Consider the following 15,937-nt stretch of genomic DNA (forward strand, 5'->3'; position numbering starts at 1 on the left):
ATTAGAAGCTTTGGAATATTCTTTTTATACAAGAGGAAATCAACTTGTAAAAATACATTAAAGGCCCAAGAGTAATATATCAATACATCTACTGTGAAAATATTCAAATGACACAAATATATTGAGAGTGAGTGAAGTTCTATAATAGACTCCTTCCCAGAGGGAACCGCTTGTTAGCAGTTTGAGGTTTGTATTTTCTGAAAGTTTCCTTTGCATATAGACATATGGTTTAAAACTTAACCTTGAGCAGATCCTCTCACAGGGCCCAAGCTTCAGGAAAAGCACCAGATGGGCATTCTGTGAGAGACATGGGGTCCAGGATGAGCCTCCTTCCCCACTGGCCTGGAACGCTGGGGACTGTCTGGCACGTGCCACTGGGGAGTTGGGAATGAATGAGTGATCAAATGAATACAGATTGGAGACCCACAACAGGTTACTTATTTACTTTATTAATGAATGAATTAATTTATTGGCCATGCTTAGTTCCCTGGTCAGGGAACTCAAGGAACTGCAGAAAAATGTTAAGTTCTAACCACTGGACCGCCAGGGAATTCAAGAGGTTATTTATTCATTTTAAAAAAGAGTGATCTTTGCTTTAATGATCATTTCTTTGGGGCTATCTGCCATTTTCTCCCTTACTCAAATTCAAACTTCTGAGTAGAATGAATGAAGCATCTGGGGCCTCCACTATTTCAGCACCATGAAAGAACCAGTGTTAGGTGGAAAACATACTTGGACAAAATAAAGAATCTTGGGGTCAAGAAAGCCTGCCTTGATGACATCTCAAAATGATTTCCAACTTCACAGTTTTCTCATAAAATGGTAGTGTTTTGCAGAGAACTAAAAGTAGAGACACATTTTGGTTTACATTTTATTTCTTCTACCTGTTTAATTCACACTAGTCATTGTTTTCAGCTTTCCCTCTTTATTGTAAACATCTTTTAGAGACACTAGAAATTTCCATCAACTATACACCTACAAATGTATGGGTTCCAAGAAGTTCCTGTCTGCTGGAGTTCTTATATAATTCCACTCTGTGGGTCTAGGTTTTTCTGTTATGGCTAGAAGGAAGGCTAAGATTTACAGAAAAGAAAGTAGAAATGTGTAATCAGTAGAAATGTGAAATCATAAGTCATAGGGGTAGGGTTCCAACCTAGACCTCCTGGACCAGATATCTTTACTGGGGCCTTCCTTTGGAAGGACAGGAAACCTTTCTTGGGCTGTCACAGTGCTCCAATCAACCTCTCTCCCACTCCTGTTCCAGGCAGGCTGGCAGCCCTGCCCAGTAAGCAGACAGGAACAATGCAGCTCTTTGTAAAGGCAGGAGATTTACAACAGAGGCAGACGATCGGCACTGCCCTAGCCGACCCCCTCCTTTCCTCCCCTGTTCAGAAATGTCTCAGCTCAAAAGAGAAACAAAGCCTCAGATCCCATTCGCAGTGTTCCCTCCTCAGCTACATTATCTTGAAAACCAAACTTTCCTGACACTCATGATTCTAAAGCATGTCTAACTTCTCCTGGAGCATCTGCAGATCAAACAGTTTGTAATCTACCAACACTCACTGACAGGCACTTGTTTAGAATGAATGAACTTCATTCTAAGGTGGAATCAGAAAGATCACAGAGAGAGGGGTAAGGATAAATGGGCATTATCATGAATTAGGCCAGCTGAAAGGCAGTTTGATGCCTTTAGAAAAATGATTTAAAAAAAAATCTCAGCAATACTTCACTGTGTGGTTATGAAGATCCTTTGGGCAACATTCAGTCATAACCATGATTAGTAACAGGGACATTGGTTTGGGAGGCATTGGATTTTAACAGATAACAGTATTGGGATTTCCAGCTCAGGTAGGGCTCATCTTCTTAGGAGATGCTTAGAAGCCAAGGTCTGGATGCAGCCGGTCAGTCGCAAACAACAGCTCAGGGATGTTAAGTGGCTTCAGGAGTCGTGTGGACAGCACAATTACCTAACAATGGGAGGGGCAAACACATTGCAGACAATTAGGAGAGCCAACCCAGCTTATTCGATAACAAGAAATAAAATGCAACACCCTTCTTTGAGGGGAAGGCATAGAGTGGATACTGTGGAGGAAAAGGCAGAAGGCAGCTGCTGGAATCAGTGGGTTCTCGAGTCCCAGGTGGAAGGAGGGGAACGCAGGCTGGGAAGGGTGGCTTGAGGACAGCGGGGCTGCGTCTGCTGAGCCTTTAACCAGTGGGCACTGGGCAGGGCCAAGCCTAGCCACCACCTCGCTGCTTAGTTGTACTAAATCAGACCTTTGCTTTGTAATCTGGTAATCTGAACTCCACAAAGAGGTCCCTCTCTCCTCCAGGGAGGCTTTGTTCCTTCCGGGAAAGAGAGAAGGCATACTCAAGAGCAGCATGTTGCTGTGGGTGATGATGATGATGATGACTGTATCTATCTCCTAGTACCCAGTTTCCATGACAGAAAGTCATCATCTCACAGCTCGGGAGGTCAGAAGTCCCAGATGCAGGTGTTGGCAGGTTGGTTCCATCTACGGGTTGTGAGGGCGAACCTTCCCCCTCAAGTTCCCTCATGTCTTCACCCTGTCTTCCCTCTGCGTGTCTGTCTCTGGGTCTCTCTTTCCCCCTTGATAAGGACACAGTTGTATAGGATTAGAGCTTACCCTAATGACCTCATCTTTTTTTAATTAATTATTTTAATTGGAGGCTAATTACTTTACAGTATTGTGGTGGTTTTTGCCACATGAATCAGCCATGGGTGTACATGTGTCCCCCCTGTCCCGAAACCCCCTCTCACCTCTCCCCCATCCCATCTCTCTGGGTCCCAGTGACCGGCTTTGAGTGCCCCATTTCATGCATCGAACTTGGACTGGTTAATGATTACTTTTTATTTTGAAAGAGAATTATCCTTGAAAATATATGGTTAATATCAGTCAAGTCATATTTTTGGCAGAAGTATACTGCAGTCTGTGCTCACGTTTTTCCTTGAAAGCCATGTGATGAGAGAGTTTGAGGGCAGAGAGTGAACACTAGCACCCTCTTATCACATGGTATAGATACCACTGGAATACGCGGCTCTGGAGAGGGCCTGTGCTCACGCCTCAGGGTCTTCGAGACCAAGTCCAACAGATAGTAGAGAATGGTGGTACCCAGACCAGCAGGCTCATCAGATGCTAGCAGAGCCCGGCACCATGGCTGATTGGCTATGTACACTGGGGAAGGTTATTCCGCTTGTGGCCTCACTTTATCCGTCCCAGGAGAAAAATAAAAGCTTGTAGAATTATGGCAAGGATTACCCAAGGTGAAGACTGTAATGCATACAAGGTGCTCAGCAATTCTGAGCTGCTGTTTTATTGTGATTGGGTCATGTTGGTTTAGTCACTAAGTCGTGTCCAACTCTTGAGACGCCATGGACTGTAGCCCATCAGGCTCCTCTGTCCATGTGATTCTTCAGGCAAGAATACTGGAGTGGGTAGCCATTGCCTTCTCCAGGGAATCGTCTTGACCAAAGGATTGAACCTGGGTCTCCTGCATTGCAGGCAGATTGTTTACCTATTGAGCCACCAGGGAAGCCCAGGCCTCCTTTTGAATATTACGAAAGCTAAGAACTTTCTAGAAAAATACATGTATGTTCATCTATACAAGATTTTGAATATAGTTTCAGGTGAGGTTTGTGGCTAACTAGGATTCGTAGACCACAGGTTGTGCTGTGCTTAGTCGCTCAGCCATGTCTGAATCTTTGTGACCCCTTGAACTAGAGCCCGCCAGGCTCCTCTGTCCATGGGGATTCTTCAGGCAAGGATACTGGAATGCGGAGCCATGCCATCCTCCAGGGGATCTTCCCAACCCAGGGACTGAACCCAGGTCTCCCACATTGCAGGAGGATTCTTTACCATCTGAGCCACCAGGGAACCCCAGATAACAAGTTAAAAGACCCTTATTCAGATATTTTTAAAAGACCACACATAAAGACAAGAATCCTTTGCATGAGAGTAGACTCTCGTGAAGTACAGGAGGACAGGTAGCTAGGCCACAGGCCCCTCCCTTGCCCTGTGCTTGCCAGACCCCACCACCTGGGTCAGATGGGGCTAACCACCATGGTTAGACCATGCTAACCCCTGGGGTCTTAGTTCCAAAGCCAAGACGGCAGATTCCTCTCTGGCTCAGGTGAGGGCAAGTATAACGGCTAGGGTGAGTCTCTGAGGATGCGTACGTCTCGTGAACACGGTAGAGGAGCTGGGAGGGAAAGGCTGTAGACTCGGTTGATGTGCAGACTTCCAGGGCAGTGACAACTAAGCCCAAAGAATCCATCACTCTCAGGGTGTGGGCTGGGCTTTCAATTGTGGCTGATGGACGTTGGCCCAGTCACCTGCACTGAGCTGGCACTAAGGAGCGGGACCCTGTCACAACTAGACGAGTGGGTATTTGGCATAAGGGCTGAACCAGAGGATGTCTTGGGTGTGTGTTCTGGAGGGTAGGAAAGAAACAATGGAAAACAAAGGCAGTCTGTGAAGTAAATGAGAGGTGTCAGTGTCATTAGGAGGGAAGGACGTTGAGACCAAGGACTCCCGCCAGATGGTACAGAGGCCTTAGGAGTGTCCAATGTGAGTGGGGCCTCAGTTGGCCACCTGTCAGACGACAGACCCTGGAGAATTTGCTGGATCACTCTGAGCCTCAAGTTCTTCGTCTGTGAAGTGGAAATAATGACACCCACCTCACATGATTATCATAAGGATCAAATGCGAACATAGATATAAAATACTCAGCACAATGACAGGCTCTGGAGGGGCTTAAAATGGTGCCTGCTGGTTTCATCTTCATTAGCACCACCACCTCCACTAGTCCCATCCTCTGCTGCGCTCCCTCTACTCAGCGCAGAGCAGTCACTGGGCTGATACAGGGGAGGAGGATGTGCCAGAGATGTCTTCCTCACGTGTAAGCCTGATAGCATTTACTCACAGGCTGCAAATCCTGACTGCCTTCCTCCACCCTTTCTAAGCTTGACCCACTGCTGCAGAATAAACAAAGAATGAGAGAACTGAGGACAGTCTACTGGACCACTGGGACAACATTAAAGGCATCAGCATTCACATTATAGGGGTCCCAGAAGGAGAGAGAGAGAGAGAAAGGGCCTGAGAAAATATCTTAAAAGATCATAGCCAAAAGCTGCCCTAATATGGGAAAGGAAATAGTAACTGAAGTCCAAGAACCACAGAGAGTCCCATACAGGATGAACTGAAGGAAGAACATACCAAGACACATATTAATCAAACTGGCAAAACTTAAAGACAAAGAGAAAAATATTAAAAGCAACAAGGGAACAGCAACAAATAACATACAAGAGAATCCCTGTAAGGTTATCAGCTCATTTTTCAGCAGAAACTCTGCAGGCTGGAGGGAGTGGCACAGTATATTTAAAGTGATGAAAGGGAAAAACCTACAATCAAGAATACTTTACCCAAAGGCTTGTTCAGACCCGATAGGGAAATCAAAAGCTTTCTAGATAAGCACAAGCTAAGAGCATTCAGCACCACCAAACTAGCTGTACAACAAATATTAAAGGAACTTTTCTAGATGGAAAAGAAGAGGCCACAACTAGAAGTAAGAAAATTATGAGTGGGGAAGCTCACTGGTAAAGGCAAATGTACAGTAAAGGTAGGAAATCACCCCACACAAATACGAATTCAAAACCAGCAACTGTGAGAAGAGGAGAGTACAAATGCAGGCTATTGGACATGCATTTGAAATTAAGAGACCAGTCTTGTATGTAGATAAATTGCTATATCAAAAACTTATGGTAACCACAAACCAAAAATCTATAAGCCTGATCCTCTTAGAGAGCATCGCAAGACTTTGGAGTCTGATGGCTGCTCAGCACTCCACACCCCAGCCCCTGGCCACAGCATCCCCCTCATTACCAGTTCCACATTCTAGACACTCTAAACTATTTGCAGTTTCACAAATGGAACTTTGGGGGTGTTTCTTCACCTAGAATGAGAGTTACCAACTCTTTGCCTGAAGATCTTTTAGTCATCCTTCAACAATCTGCTCAGGCATCACCACCTCCAGGAAGCCTTCCCAGACCACCTCTCCCTGAAGACTGAGGATGTTCCCATGGCTGTTGCTATTACACTGTATTCCTTGTTTCCTTGAGTTTCTTTGTTGTTTGCTAGCACAGTGCCTGATACCTCGCAGATCCCTGATACAATAAGTTAGCCAATGATTGATTAATTGAATAAACAAAAACAAGACTAGGAAGGAGGAAGTGGGTTTAGCCATGTTCAGCAGTGACTTTTTCACACCAAGAGGCTCTGGTAGCTCAAATATAATGGCTCTGTGTAAATTTGTTTCAAATTGGTTTAACTGAAAACCCATTTGTCTAAAATTCCTATTTTGAAGAGCAAGCAGGATCACATGGCTAACATTTCCTTTACAGTATAATAGCTGATGGTCCTTAAGTATTTTAACATCTCAGGCATCTTTTGTTCATTTTCAGTTTTCTAGCCTATTCAAGTGAAGGTATTTTTGCATTATTTGACTAAAACAGTCCTTAAAATTATAAAAATCTTAGCTAAATGGGGGGGGGGGGGGCGGGGAGCGGAAGGACACTCTAAAATGAAAAAGAAAATGCTTAAAGCAATCCTATATCAGCCTGCTGGATATGAAATTTAAATTTTATAAACATAATCATCAAACGTGCGATATGAGGCAAATCAAGCACTAGAGACTTCCTTTCAGAGGACTGGCTTTTTCTCAAGCAGCCGAGGGCAAGGATGAAAATCTCCATCTGTGAGGCAGGGCCAGAGGGCCCAAGGGCACCTGGGAACCAAGCCCCTAAAAAGCAGCAGCCTTTGGGGCTGCATGCAGGTTCTCCTCCAGCCGAAAGAACCGCTTGTCTCTGTGCTCAGTCTGCCCTAGTTCCTGCAGGGGTGGCCCAGTGCACCTGCTTTCTCTCCACTTTTCGCTTTTTTGGGCCATTGCTATAATTTGGAGGTGCCAGCATCTTCCTGTTCTATTTCTGCTGAAAGAGAGGAAGCAGGGCAGCCCAGGATTTAGACTCATATCCCTTGATTTCCAACACTGTGAATTGAAAGGAGCAGGGGACAAAAATGTTTTTTTTCTCTATTTTTCTTTTAAACTTGGGAGATGCTTTCCAGTACAAGCAACTCACATGCACAGGCACCAACATGCATATTCATCCAGCTGATGAACTGGCTCTTGAGCACATATCATATTCAAGGCACTATTTGCCCTCATTTGTATAGGTGCCACATGTGTTAAACATAAAAGGTGTGTCTTGTTAAACCACTGGGATAGTGGATTGAAACAGACATGATCAAGCTTTCTGGAAAACTCATTGCCTTTGTGTTGCTGGTGGGGTGAGTGTGTTGTGTTTAGGCTCTTCTAAAGAATGCCCTGAGATTTCAGATGTCTCCATTTTTGTCCCTTCCGATGGTTGTTTAAAAGGAAGTTACTTGAGGGAAAACAACAAGAAACTTCTATTGCAAATGACTTCAGCATTGCTAAGAGGATTGCATCAAATATCAAAGATACATGAAGTACATAGGAATAAAGGGCAATATTAATAAGAATAATATGAACATGTGTGATGCTGTCTAATATTTCAAATTATAAGGTAAAGAAGAAAAATTGTAAATCTCACTGACATTTTCCTTAGAGTAGGAAACTTCAAAACAAATTAAATGCAGACCAGAAGGAAAAAAAAAGAAGTTGCCTGACTTCTCTCCTTGAGGGCTTGCATTAAATTTTAGAATAACCTGGAGCCAGGGTTTAGAGTTAGGATTTAGTTATCCTCGAATGTCTACAGTGGCACAAAATTGTAAGCGTACGAGCATATTTCTGGGTCTACTTTTTTTTTTTTTCTATTACAGTCTCACTGAACATTTGGTTCCAGAAATGCAGACGCACATGAAAGCGTGGTTGGGCAACGTGTACCGTGAAGAGCCGTGGCGGAAGGTCAGGCCCACTTTGTCTCTCTCTGTTTCCTGAGCTGGCCTTTCCCTATACTTTCTGGGAGGGTCCCTCCCTGTTATTTTCCTCCCACAATCCCAGACTTCGGCTGGCATCTTGGCCACCTCCCAGCTCCAGGGTTCAGCCTGCAGAGCTGTCTGCAGTGAGAAGAGGCCAGTGCTGGGCACACGCGTTCCAGAGCCAGGGCAAGCCTGCAAAGTCAGCTGCTTGTGGCTGCGGCTGTTTGGGGTGGGGCTGAGAGGCTGCCTGTTTGATCCCTTTTTTTGTAGTCAGGGAAGAGGGCTTTCTCTAGCTGCCCACTTTCTCTCATCAGCACGTTTAGCAACAACCAGGGGAGGAGAGCAGAGAAAACACACCCACTGTAGTGCAGGACAGCCATCCTCTGGGACTAGCAGGTGCTAACGTGGTTTCTGAATGCCACTGTTTCCTGAGATCCTTATCACCCTCTGTAGAAGGGAATTTATTTCTGGATGTGCCTTGAGTGAGTGACAGTTGCTCAGTCATGCCTGACTCTTTGCAACCCCATGGACTATAGCCTGCCAGGCTCCTCTGTCCATGGAATTCTCCAGGCAAGATTACTGGAGTGGGTTGCCATTTCCTTCTCCAGGGGATCTTCCAACCCAGGGATCTTACATTGCAGGAGAGTCTTTACCATTTGAGCCACCAGGGAAGCCTACTATTAAGAGACATTTCTAGCTCAGTCGATAAAGAACCTGCCTGCAGTGCAGGAGACATGGGTTTGATCCCTGGGCTGGGAAGATCCCCTGGAGAAGGAAATGGCAACCCACTCCAGTATCCTTGCCTGGAAAATCTCATGGACAGAGGAGCCTGGTGGGCTGCAGTCAATGGAGTCACAAAGAGTCGGGCACGACTGAGCAACTAACACACAACACACTCTAAGTATAAAGACAGGTCAACTTAAAAAGTATCAGCAGGTACATGCTTGACTTTATCTTATAATCTATAGACAACACATTAGAATATGTAATGAACCCATACACCTTTTCCAAAGGAATACCCAAGACAGAAGTAGCAATAAAGTTATAAATGACAGTCATCAATCAGATGAAATAATTTAGACGAAGCTTTTTTCTCTCCAAGAAGTGCGGGCCTTACGTGGCTTCTATTGGCAGTTTCCTTTGATGAGTGGATCCCTGAATGCCTTGCACATCTCAGCTCATCAACCCTCTCCTTCAGGAGAAGCCGATGCCATCTGAAGGACCCTCCCGCCTCCACCCCTTTCCTGCAGGTATTCCCATCAGAGCACCTGCCTCTGTTCTAGAACACTCACGTCTGGCTGGAGCTTCTGTGTTTGATGTCAGTCACTCACTATTAGAGTGTAAGTTCCAGGAAAGAAGGTACACGTCTGGCTTGGTCACTGCTCTATCCTCAGCACAAAGAACAGTGCTTGGCACAGAGGAGATGCTCAATAAATGTTTACTGAATAATCAACTACTCCAATTAAGAGGCTGTTAAGTTCCTATTCCTGGGTCCAAAAAGCATCTATGTGGTATGGAATAGATATGAATTACAGCAACTGATGCAAAAGACAGGGTGGTCTTAGTTGTTCATAATCTCAGAATCAATAACAGGCTGGTGTAGTCTCCAGAAAAACTGCTTTTATCTTACAGTACTTCAATAATGCAAGTAGAATTTCTAGTGTTCTGTGGTGATGGTTTAGCCACTAAGTCACGTCCAATTCTAGCAACCCCATGAACTGTAGTCCCCCAGGCCCCTCTGTCCATGGGATTTGCCAAGCAAGACTACTGGATACCATTTCATTCTCCAGGGGCTTCTTCACCGACTGAGCCACCTGGGAAGTCCTCTAGTGTTCAATGTTCAATGAGTAATCATGACACCCAGTGCCAGATCCTTTCTGAGGTGCTGGAATTAAAATAAGTGCAAAGTCCTGAGGCTAGGGAAGAGAGGCCAGCAGAAGCGGGTAGGAAAAGAAGGCCCAGAGGCAGGTAGGGGCCGTGGTGGGAGGAGGAGGTGGCCTCAGCGCCTCTGCACTGCTCAGCCCCTGGCAAGGGAGGAGCTCAGGTGTAAGTGAGCCTGAAAAGAGAGACCAGGGTCCCAGGAGAGCCGTCTGGGAACTGGGATACCCAGGTTCACAGCGCGGGCTGCAGTGAGGTGGCTGGAGGGACAGAAGACACTCAGTTTGGAGAAGAGCAGCCTGGAAGAGGACCTGTGGAGGAGGGGTGAGCCTGATCTGTTTGGAGATTCTGTGGGGCCCAGGAGCTACAGGCAGAAACTGCTGAGTGAGACCTCAGAGGGAGTGGAGGTAGACTCGGCAGAGCAAACAGTCCTAAGGGCCAAGGCCTCCAGGACTCGGGTAGGCTATGGGCAAGGGGGTAAATCCTCATCCCTAGGGACCTTTACATGTAGGCTGGATTAGATATGTATTAGACAGCAGTATTAGATACGTATGTTTAAATCATCGGTCAGGTTAGAGTCACTCTCTTGGTTGCCAGACCTGCCCCCCTTCAGTTGTTCCCATGTGCGCCCCAGCAGAGACCTAAGAGGGCGACAGATTAGCAGGCCTTTCCGTGTACAGCCAGAGCATCCAGCCCTCATCCCTCTGAATGCACCTCTGAAGCCGGAGCTGGTTACATCTCAGATCTGGGCTGACTTAGCTGCCGGTCTGTGGAGGTCTAATACTGGGAGACCCGCCTCCGCAGGTGTCGCTCCAGCAAACAGGCAGGTAATCCACCTCCTTTCAGGACTTGGAATGAAGGCCATGCTGGTAAATAACTCCTCTCTGGAATCTTCTTAGGCCCTGTTAACTCTTCAGGGGGAGCTTTCTGCACAAAGGACAAGCAGCAGGCACGCCTGCCCCTTAAGCCCCCAATTCTTTGAGCCGCTCTCTCTGCAGATGACTGAGCACAAGGTCGGTCAGTTGCAGCCCAGCCACTGAGCCACTGCAGATTCCGGGTCTCTGTTGTCAAACTCAGGTCACATGGCTTTGAAAAAGTGTGCATTTCATCCTTTTAGAGGGGAGATTAACATGTCTGTCAGCCAGTTAACAATGCAGCAGCTAAGAATTCGGTTCACCATGTTAGGGGCAGTGAGAAGCATGCTTGCTGATAAAAAAAGAATGTCTTGCTCAAAAAGGCAACTGCTCACTAAACAGACCCTGAACACTGCTGATGGAGTAGGTGTGAGGTGAGGCTGAATTTACCACTTTATCAGAAATCCCACCAGCTACGACCAAGACAGGTGTTAGTAACAGCAGAAGTGGCCATAGCCAATGACGGGTCACTCCTTTGCTCAAAAACATGCCATGGCTCCCTGCACACCTGGGTCCCTTTCCTAAGTTGGGTGTTTGGAGACCCACAGAGATCTGGCCTTTTCTATACCACCAGGTGGGCTGGCCATCTCAACAACATCACACCACCAGACCTCAAGGTGACAGAGCTCCTGTCCTGTGCACAGGCCTGGGAAGGCCCAGTCTTTGTCCTCAAGGAAAGCACGTTTGCTTCAGGAGGCTAGGTCAGCAATGGGGATCCATCAGTGAGCTGTCTGGGATGCCAGCGGGGATAGGAGCTCCTTGGCTGGCTGAGTGGGTGGAAGTAGGAGACATCTGTACCTCTCCCCCAGGGCGGGGGGCGGGCAGCCAGGCATGGTTGGAATACCACCAGGATTCTGTGCGGTTTTGGTGGACAGTTCTCTTCTGAGCCGGCATCCTACCCGAAGCACTGCACTGGCATCTCTGTTCTGCTGTCTCCAAGTCACAGAAGGCTGCTGGCAGCATACAGACCCAGCACAAAGCTGAAGACAGGCCCCAGGAGACAAGCCTCAACCTCAGGGTGAAGTCCCAGGCACTCCATCCCCTAGCAGGACAGTTTGGAGGACAGTCCTTGGCCCCGGGAGGACAGAGCCTGGGGTACCCACAGCAGCAAGCAGCCCAGCCACGCACTCTATACTGGCTTTTCTCCCTCCACTGTCTCTCTCCCAGTTCTCTCCCTTCTGCTTCTTGGGATCCCCTCCCATGTAAAGTCTGCTTGCAGCCTCCTGTTTCAGGCTGCTTTGGGAACCTACTAAGGCAAGGATTTTTTAGTCTTACTGAGTTACAGGCTCTGCTGCCCCAGCCAGCTGAGAGCTTCCAGAGACAGGGAAGTCCTTGCCTGTTCCTCAAGTCCCTCTCCCTGAGCTCCTGCTGCAGGGTAGGGTGGCAACTGCTCAGAAGTGGTTTTTGATAATAACCTTGGCCACCTGTATCGAGGGCTGTGTGCTGGGCACTGCACTAAGAAGCACATTCTCTCCCATCTCTCAGTTAAGATTCACAGTCACCCCACCCTGTCACTTCAATGAGAAAACTGAAGGCTTTTCTCACTTGGATCACCTGGCTAGTAAAAGGCAGATGGAGGAGGGCTGTGCCTTAACCACCATGGGCATTTTGTGGGGAGGGAGACGGAGCCTGGCAGGAGGCAGGAGAAGAAAGACACTGCACTTGTCACTGTCCAGACGAGGTGCCTTTCTGTCCTCTCCACAGGGTGGAGAGGGTCCCTGGGAGCCACCCTCAATTATCTAGAGCCTGGTAAGAGGTGAAACCGCTAGAGTAATTAAGCACTGCTTGGACATCAGAGAAGACATGCCTTTTAGGAATCGGGGGAACAGCACTGCAGCCCAGGGTAGGAGAGGTCTCAGGCCTGGGACAGGTAGAAGGAGCAGGGGAGAGGAGGCTGCAGGATGGTGACGCAGATGGCTGGGAAGCCTAACGGAGGCCCACCCTTCCCCCTGTCCAGGCTTCCCATTCAGATCATGTCACCAAGCGTCACCGAGGACTCAGTACCTGTGTTCCCGGCTTCAGGGACAGCACTAGGTCTTTGATCATTTTGGCTTCAGAGACTGTGACTCCGCCCACCACGAAGAGGATGAGGAGAGGGTGGTCGCTGGGATGAGGCCGGCTTACCTGCAACACAAAATGCGCCTAGCGTTAGAGGCGTCTTCAGGTGCGGTGAACAGCCACTCGAGAGATTATAATTCGTTAGGGGTACAGTGTGTTAGGGGGTGCGAGCCCATTGACCAGGAGCATGCCCAGCACGTTGCCTTCCTACAGCCCTTTACATAAATATTTTATTGAAAGAGAAGTTAAAGGAGCAGGAGCTATTAAATAACAGAGAAGACTGAGGGCAACTTTCCCTTCCTTTTCAGTCTACAGGTCTCAACACAAATGTGCTCCTGCCTTACAGAGCCTGTGCAGTTCCTTCCAAGCGATAGCCACAGCCTGGAGTCATCGTCTCTGCTTACACATGTTTCTTTGATGGCTGTCTCCGTTAATGGAACACAAACTGAGGAGGCAGCGATCTTGTCTGCCTGGTTCACTGTTGAAGTCCCAGAGTACTTGGTGCCGTTTCAGAGTAGGTGCTCAATAAATGCCTGTGGCATTGAAAGATGGTCACATCCCTAGGGAGGAGGAGGTGAAGGGTGGACAAAGATGCAAGAGCCCCGTGCCCACCTTTGGGGGCAGACTTCATGCCCTTACCTTCTGCAAACCAACCTCAGCTGAGGATTGCACCTGCCTGCGATGCTGCACTGAATGTCGTGGAGAATCCCTGCCGGGGCCTCAAGGTCTCACCAGCGAGGCACAGTATAAACAACTAAGATGAGAGCATCCCTCAGTACCATCTCAGGAAATGCACAATGCCAACATGTAGACCTGGTGACTAACCGAAGGGGACAAGAGGGGGTTCCTGAAGACAGTGTGTTCGAGTCCTACCTGCAAGTTCAGGATGGTTCGGGGAGGAGTGGGTACAAGTGGTATGAGCCAAGTTCTGCAGGCAAGAGGTCACCAGCTGGGGAAAGTGAGCAGGACAGCTGCATGGAGTCATTATAGGAAGGATGCTGCCAGCTGCCTGCATGACCAGTGAAGCCAGAGGTGGGAGAAGCAGGCTGGTCTCCAGCCAGAAGAGGGTAGACAAAGTAGGGAAGTGTCTGCACTCACCACACTCACTAACACACAAGCCATCTTTGGGCCAAAGGATGGTCCCCATGGGTGGCAGGGTGGGCAGCAGGTTGAGAGGAAGAGAGCCAGCCCTTCTCTTACCCTGGCTTCAACTCTTTTTTCATCTTGGTTCTTCTGACTCCCTTGCCTAAATATAACTTTTCAGTATCTTATTTTAAAACACTTAGGAAGGTAATACATTAAGTGCTTCCAGTTACATAAGTCATTCCTTGGCTTCTGGAGAGGAAACTCAGAGTGAAGAGGGAGGGAGGGAAGGATGGGGAGAAATCGGGGGAGGGAAGGGAAAAACAAAAGGCAGGAAGAAAGAAGGAAAAGTGGGTCTAAACTTCTTCCAAATGGGCAGTGGTGAATACCGGACAAAGTTACAGAACTCTTGGATCTTCAGAAACAGGCTCTAGACTCCCCGCCCCACCCCCCAGCTTTCTGCCCTGAGGTTCCTTCCCTTGACTGCATTTGTTGACGGCTGTCCTCCAGCCCAGGTACCACACATGCACAGCTGTGCTGCTTCTGTCCTGCTGTCCCCTGTAATAGCTCTCACTATAGTCACCAACGGCTGTCACAGATAGGGGTCGACAGACATTTGTCTTCATTATCTGGACATTTCTGTGGCATGTGTCCCAGCTGATGACATCCTTCTTGGCTACCACAATAGCACTCTCTCTGGGGTCTTCCTTCTACCTTTCCCATGGCTTCTTCTCACATTTCTTCATAGGTTCCTTTTCTTGGTCTGCTCAATTGTCGATACTCCTTGGGCTTTATCTTTGACCCTGTGCTAGGAATCAGTGACCTAAAATGGGACTGGAATGGGTGAATTTAACTCAGATGACTATTATACCTACTACTGTGGGCAAGAATCCCTTAGAAGAAATAGAGTAGCCATCATAGTCAACGCAAGAGTCTGAAATGTAGTACTTGGATGCAATCTCAAAAACAACAGAATGTTCTCTGTTCATTTCCAAGGCAAACCATTCACCATCACAGTAATCCAAGGCTATGCCCTGACCAGTAATGCTTAAGAAGCTGAACAGTTCTATGAAAACCTATAAGACCTTCTAGGACTAACACCCTAAAAAGATACTCTTTTCATCATAGGGGACTGGAATGCAAAAGTAGGAAGTCAAGAAACACCTGGAGTAACAGGCAAATTTGGCCTTGGAGTACAGAATGAAGCAGGGCAAAGGCTAATAGAGTTTTGCCAAGAGAATGCACTGGTCATAGCAAATACCCTTTTCCAACAACACAAGAGAAGACTCTATACATGAACATCACCAGGTAGACAACACTGAAATCAGATTGATTATATTCTTTGCAGCCAAAGATGGAGAAGCTCTATACAGTCAGCAAAAACACACCAGGAGCTGACTGTGGCTCAGATCATGAACTCCTTATTGCCAAATTCAGACTTAAATTGAAGAAAGTAGGGAAAACCACTAGACCATTCAGGTATGACCTAAATCAAATCCCATATGATTATACAGTGGAAGTGAGAGATAGATTTAAGGGACTAGATCTGATAGACAGAGTGCCTGAAGAACGATGGATGGAGGTTTGTGACATTGTAGAGGAGACAGGGATCAAGACCATCCCTAAGAAAAAGAAATGCAAAGAACCAAAATGACCGTCTGAGGAGGCCTTACAAATAGCTGTGAAAAGAAGAGACATGAAAAGCAGAGGAGAAAAGGAAAGATATAAGCATCTGAATGCAGAGTTCCAAAGAATAGCAAGGAAAGCCTTCCTCAGTGATCAGTGCAAAGAAATAGAGGGAAATAATAGAATGGGAAAGACTAGAGATCTCTTCAAGAAAATTAGAGATACCAAGGGACAATTTCATGCAAAGACGGGCACAATAAAGGACAGAAATAGTATGGTCCTAACAGAAGCAGAAGAAATTAAGAAGAGATGGCAAGAATACACAGGAGAACTATACAGAAAAGATCTTCATGACCCAGATAATCACGATGGTGTGATCACTCACCTAGAGCCAGACATCCTGGA

General features: G+C 47.1%; 1 protein-coding gene across 2 annotated transcripts in view; it reads right to left on the reverse strand.

Annotated features, from left to right (window-relative positions):
* Positions 1 to 428: 428 nt before the first annotated feature.
* Positions 429 to 15,937, reverse strand: part of SCFD2 (sec1 family domain containing 2) — a 395,614-nt gene continuing 380,105 nt past the window's right edge. Inside the window, exons 8-9 of one of the 2 annotated variants that reach the window (XM_061420162.1) lie at positions 12,770 to 12,889; positions 429 to 1,967 (exon numbers count right to left, since the gene is read on the reverse strand). In XM_061420162.1, coding sequence (XP_061276146.1) covers positions 1,875 to 1,967; positions 12,770 to 12,889 — 213 coding nt within the window. In that variant the 3' untranslated portion in view covers positions 429 to 1,874. Of the gene's footprint in view, positions 1,968 to 12,769; positions 12,890 to 15,937 lie in introns of those variants that run through there. The other variant, XM_061420163.1, reaches the window with a different exon arrangement.

The sequence above is a fragment of the Bos javanicus genome, chromosome 6, assembly GCF_032452875.1.
Source record: "Bos javanicus breed banteng chromosome 6, ARS-OSU_banteng_1.0, whole genome shotgun sequence".
Taxonomy (NCBI): Eukaryota; Metazoa; Chordata; class Mammalia; order Artiodactyla; family Bovidae; genus Bos; species Bos javanicus.